The sequence below is a fragment of the Rhinopithecus roxellana genome, chromosome 14, assembly GCF_007565055.1.
Source record: "Rhinopithecus roxellana isolate Shanxi Qingling chromosome 14, ASM756505v1, whole genome shotgun sequence".
In the NCBI taxonomy this organism is placed as follows: domain Eukaryota; kingdom Metazoa; phylum Chordata; class Mammalia; order Primates; family Cercopithecidae; genus Rhinopithecus; species Rhinopithecus roxellana.
This window is the reverse complement of record NC_044562.1, coordinates 90,181,329-90,187,328: the sequence shown is the minus strand read 5'-3', so window position 1 is coordinate 90,187,328 and position 6,000 is coordinate 90,181,329. Positions and strand designations below refer to the sequence as shown.

The window sequence follows — 6,000 nt, the reverse complement described above, 5'->3', positions numbered from 1 at the left end:
CAATGGATTTTTTAAATCTCATTTAAAAACCATTTTTAAAGAGCTACTCATTGAAATACTTACATGAAAATATTGATAGCTCCAGTTTCTACCTAAAAACCAAAAGAGTATATAATTAGGGATTTAAACTTTTCTTCATGCTCTTGGTTTTTGTGGGGTTTTGTTTTTTGGTTTATTTGTGGGAAAGTTGCTCTGTAACCTTCTGTCTGATTAAAAAACAGTATCAGAAGAGACATTCACATAGAATGAAGTGAGAAAAATATTATTTTTCTAACTATACCAAGGTTTGAGTCCTCTGACACATCTCATCCTCACAGGTAACTGACTAGAATTTGTATATTAACAAGCACTTCTTAGCAGCTCAACATCAAAAAAGAAAGGAATGTCTCCAAAAGACTGAGTTCAATTGGTGAAATAGCTAATAATAAACCATTACTACTATTACCACTACTGAGAGGTAAAGATTTATTATTTAGAATCTTGAAAGAAAAGGATTCCATAAAAACTAGAAATAACAAATGAAAAGAATATTACCTACAGTGCAACACTAAACTATAAATTAATTTGGACTTACTCCTTTTATGTACACATAGATTAAGAGAAATCTGGATTTGAGGTAATTAAGAGCTGTGTTTAACTTAGTGTAACATAATCAAATTTGGCAACCTGCCTGTATAAAATGCCAACATCAAATATTTTCAATTCATAGGAAAAAGAAAAGTAATTTTTATTAAAAATCATACATATAACTAAATATTAGCTTTGCATTAAAAAGGGTATAAATAATAAACTTTTTATTAAATAAAATATAAATCTAAAGAGCAACAAATATTAGAATTCCACCTACCTCTACTATAACAGTACTTTATATTAGATACATGTCATGTACCTGAAACAAAATCAATTAAGAATGGGAGGCTGGACTTAGAAAAGCCAAAAGTGACTCATATTCATGTAAAGTATTAAGGTTAAATTTGATATTATATTGTGCATGCTTTGAATATTAAACATTGATATCCACTTAAAATCTTTATTTTTTTATTTTATTTTATTTTTTTGAGACGGAGTCTCGCTCTGTCGCCCAGGCTGGAGTGCAGTGGCCGGATCTCAGCTCACTACAAGCTCCGCCTCCCGGGTTCACGCCATTCTCCTGCCTCAGCCTCCCGAGTAGCTGGGACTACAGGTGCCCGCCACCTCACCCGGCTAGTTTTTGGTATTTTTTAGTAGAGACGGGGTTTCACCGTGTTAGCCAGGATGGTCTCGATCTCCTGACCTCTGATCCGCCCGTCTCGGCCTCCCAAAGTGCTAGGATTACAGGCTTGAGCCACCGCGTCCGGCCTAAAATCTTTATTTTTAACATATAAAATATACCCACAAATGGTCTCTGGAGAAACAAAAGCCTTTAGGTTAATTTCCTGAAATTATAGTTGATATTTCTAGTTTACCAATCTTTTTTTTTTTTTTTTTGAGATGGAGTTTCTCTCTTGCTGCCCAGGCTGGAGTGCAATGGTGCGATTTTGGCTCATTGCAACCTCCGCCTCCAGTGTTCAAGCGATTCTCCTGCCTTAGCCTCCCAAGTAGCTGGGATTACAGGGCCCACCACCACACCCAGTTAATTTTTGTATTTTTAGTAGAAATGGGGTTTCACCGTGTTGGCCAGGCTGGTCTTGAACTCCTGGCCTCAGGTAGTCCACCCACCTACGTCTCCCAAAGTGCATGAGCCACCATGTCCAGCCTAGCATCAATCTTTAGACAACAGATGCTTATAATGAATATACTGCTTAGTACTTATTTGGTATTTGAAGTTAATATACTTACTTAACAAAGAAAATATCCCAGATCAGATGTTTTAAAGTTTTAAATATAAACTAAATTTTAAACTATAAATACTTACCTTAAAATACTAGAAATCCTAATACCCCATCAATTCAGTAAGAGCTCTGGCATAGAAAATGTAACTACAAATCAAATTATTTTTTAACCAGCACTGGATCTTCATTACAAAATAAGGGGAAAAAAAAATCCTCTGCTGTCATCAAAAAGTTTCCCAAATTATCTGTAAACACCAAGGAATTCTATTATTCTTTTTCAATTCTCTCAATTTCTACATCTTTCTACCTATAGTGTTTTACTTCCAATTTAGCACAAAGCCATGCTACATATGCTGATTTCTGTTGCTTATCTGATTAATTCAAGTAAAAATTCTCAGTACTTACCAAGACACTTTAAATTTCTATTAGATAACTATTAATATACTGTTGGTTTGTAGTTAAAAGTACAAAAATTAGAAGGGAAGAGGCTAAAATACAACTGCACAGTCTCCACAGATATAGCTGCTGGACTTTGTGTTATGATGTAAAATCTAATACTTCATCTTTCTTAATGAGATAGATTATAAACATTTTCTTACCTGTCCGGCAATTAAAAATTTCTTCACAACTTTAAAGAGAGAACAAGTTCCTTCAGAACTTAAAAAAATTCATGATATACATACATACATACAAACATACATTCACACAATGTTGCTGTTGCTGTTGTTCTTTTCTGTTTTGTAAGAACCAAAATTGAATATTTCCAAGGATAAGTTAACTAAATTATTTGTGTTCAGACTGTATTACTGTGGATAAGTTCAAAAGAGCTTTTGAAATACTGGCCTTATTAGATAATCAAAGAGCACAAAAATTACACAAAATAAGAAGAGTAAAACATCTCTTAAGGAAGGTAAAAATATGGAACTGGCAATAAATACATCAGTTTTAAATAAAAGCTTCTCATCAAACTGGTCTTCAGTCCAATTATCTCAATGCCACGCTTTGACTATATTCACCTTCTTTTCTAAGACATCAGAAGTCACCAGAGTTGTAAATTCTGAAAAGCTTCAATAATTTATATAGCAGATAATTTCTTATAGTCCACAATTTTTTTTGCTTCCATAGACAATGCTGGTTCTTTGGGTTCTTGTTTAACTTGACTCACAGAAATGGTACTTTCTGGATTTTCTTCAACTTTAAAAACAAACAGAAAAATCCTAAAAGTTAATATATTTCATGACACTGGAAGAGAGGGGAAAATATTTTATATTCTAAAAATAACTTCTGTGAAAACTTTTGTTTTTCAAAGCAAACTGCAAATCTTTTCCCACAAAAGTGCCCAATCCAGAACAATTTGTGTGCAAAGAAGTAACAGATAAAGTAGGAGTTAACAGAGTTTACTTCTATGTTGACAGAGATTAGTAATAAAGTGAAGGTAACAAGGTCTTAGGTTAAACCTAAATGCCCAAGTCTTACTAGTTCCCTTTCAACTCAACATTTATTTTGTAATTCCAAATCTTCCTTTCAGCCAGGTGCAGTGGCTCACTCCTGTAATCCCAGCACTTTGGGAGGCTGAGGTGGGAGGACTGTTTGAGCCCAGGAGTTCGAGACCAGCCTGGGCAACATAGTGAGCCCCCATCTCTTTAAAAAAAAAAAAAAAAATTTAAATAATTTGCCCATTATGGTGGCGTGTGCCTATGGTCCCAGCTACTTGGGAAGCTGAGGTGGAAGGATTGCTTGAACCAAGGAGAACAAGGCTGCAGTGACCTGTGATTGCATCATTGCACTCCAGCCTGGGTGACACAATGAGACTCTGTCTCAAAACAACAAAAAACCAAAAATGAAAATCTTCCTTTTAACCTTTATATATGCGTACTTCATTTCACTTTTCTTTGTGTATGTGTGTATATATCAATTCTTCCATAATAACTTTGCATGAAAATATTTTTCCTTGTTTAATTTTTTCCTATTTTTTTCATGTACTCTAAAATGACCTTCCTGGTTTCACATTACCACAGATTTTCCATGGAAAACAGGTAATTAGGGAACAGTAATTTCTATGGCACTAAATAATTAGAAATAAGGAGAAGAAAAAAATTAAAGGTTAAAAGTTCTAAAACTCAGGCTAATGAAATCTCCTTCTCTCTCATAATTTTGCTTCACTTATATAATATCAGAGACGCACTGGGAAGAAATAGTAGTTTTATTTATAGTATAAAATAGTGTTGATAATCCACAAAGGTTACAACAATAACATCACAAATTGATTTCAACTTACTAAGAGCTGAGTGGTTGTCTATAATCTGTATTGGAATAGTATGCACATCTCCCAACAGAATTCGATGAACAGTTCCTTCCAGATTCCCTGTATCCTCAACACCTCCAACTTCTACCAGCTGGTCCATTCCAACTAGATTTTGATCTGGTTCTGGAAGGTTACCCATGGTGGAAGCAGTACTATTGTTTTGGGTTAGGCATGTATCTCTTTGAAGGCTATGACTTTGACCAAGCAGTAGAGAATTATTATTCATTACAGCACTTCCTATTGGATCCAGAAGTCCTGAAGGACTAGAGGATGGCTGGTTATTTACTGATATCAGAGCTGGTGATTCATCAGGAGAGGTGAACCTTGGTTGTAACTGCAAACCCTTTTAAACCAAAAAGAGTTACATCAAAATGTTTGAATTTACTATGTATGATATTTTCATAGGATATACTATTCTTTTATCAAAAAATCCGAACAAATAAAAAGAGTATGGTTACAATAAATATTAAATGAAGAAAGAAATAAGAATCAAGGGAAAAGTAGTACAACTAAATTTATTGCATTCATAGTCAACCTTAAACTTTTAAAAAACATACTGTTTGAGTTATCTTAAATCAAGAAACAAAAAGATCAGGAAATTAACAATGAAAACATATTTAATCATTATTATAATTCTGTAACAATTCTCTAAAATCCCTAGAAGAAGAGGTGAATTGAGGAATAAAGAGAAGGACTTCAAATTTGGATATTTTACTGGATACCTACCTGCAGTTGTGTAAATATTTTGGGCTGAAATGAGGAGAGTGAGGAGAGCAAGTGGGTTGGCTCAGGAGACAAAGAACCCCCTGTCTGATTTGTTTCCACTTTGGTGGTAATTGATTCTCCTGGTGAATTTCCTAAATTATATTAAAGAAACTATTAAAACAAATTTTTTTTTTTTTTTTTTTTTTTGAGACGGAGTCTCGCTCTGCCGCCCAGGCTGGAGTACAGTGGCCGGATCTCAGCTCACTGCAAGCTCCGCCTCCCAGGTTCACGCCATTCTCCCGCCTCAGCCTCCCAAGTAGCTGCGACTACAGGCGCCCGCGCCTGGTCGCCCGGCTAGTTTTTTGTTTTCTTTTTTTTTTTTTTTTTTTTAGTAGAGACGGGGTTTCACCGTATTAGCCAGGATGGTCTCGATCTCCTGACCTCGTGATCCACCCGTCTCGGCCTCCCAAAGTGCTAGGATTACAGGCTTGAGCCACCGCGCCCGGCCAACAAAATAATTTTTATGGCTTCTCTGAAGTCATAAAAATACTTTATTACAACCCTTTCTATCAGAACTAAAATACCAACTAATTTCAAAGTTTTGCAAAGGACTTCAGTAAGTCATCTAGCCCAAGGGTCCCTGACCCTACCAGTCTGTGCCTTGTTAGGAACTGGGCTGCACAGCAGGAGGTGAGCATGGGGCAAGCAAGCCTTACTGCGTGAGCTCTACCTCATGTTAGATCAGCAGAGGCATTAGATTCTAGGATCTAAGTTGCATGCTCCTTATGAGAATCTAATGCCTGATGATCAGAGGTGGAACAGTTTCATCCCAAAACCATCCCCCCAACTCTCCACCCTGGGTCTGTGGAAAAATTGTGTTCCACAAAACCGGTCCTTGATGCCAAAAAGGCTGGGGACTGCTGATGCAGCCCACTATTTGCAGAACGTGGCAGATAATGAGAATCTCTAAGGGATGTTTAAGAAAATATAGATTCCTAGGTTTAACCTCCATTAATTTTAATTTGGTAGATCTAGAATGGGATTCTCCCTCCATATCCATGGGAGACTGGTTCCAGGACCTCCGTCAGAAATAAAAATTTGCAGATGCTCAGTTCCTGATATAAAATGGCATAGTATTTGCATATAATCTAAGCATATCTTCTCACAAACTTTAAATCC

At 35.9% G+C, this 6,000-nt stretch overlaps 1 protein-coding gene across 6 annotated transcripts in view; it reads right to left on the bottom strand.

Annotated features, from left to right (window-relative positions):
- Window positions 1–1,289: 1,289 nt before the first annotated feature.
- CARF (calcium responsive transcription factor) overlaps window positions 1,290–6,000 on the bottom strand; it is a 96,715-nt gene continuing 92,004 nt past the window's right edge. For 4 of the 6 annotated variants that reach the window (XM_030916688.1, XM_030916690.1, XM_030916689.1 and 1 more), the window contains 3 exons: window positions 4,843–4,973; window positions 4,090–4,459; window positions 2,529–3,005 (listed from right to left, as the gene is read on the bottom strand). In XM_030916688.1, the coding sequence (XP_030772548.1) occupies window positions 2,887–3,005; window positions 4,090–4,459; window positions 4,843–4,973 (620 nt within the window). In that variant the 3' untranslated portion in view covers window positions 2,529–2,886. Of the gene's footprint in view, window positions 3,006–4,089; window positions 4,460–4,842; window positions 4,974–6,000 lie in introns of all 6 variants that reach the window. The other 2 variants (XM_030916692.1, XM_030916693.1) reach the window with 1 other exon arrangement.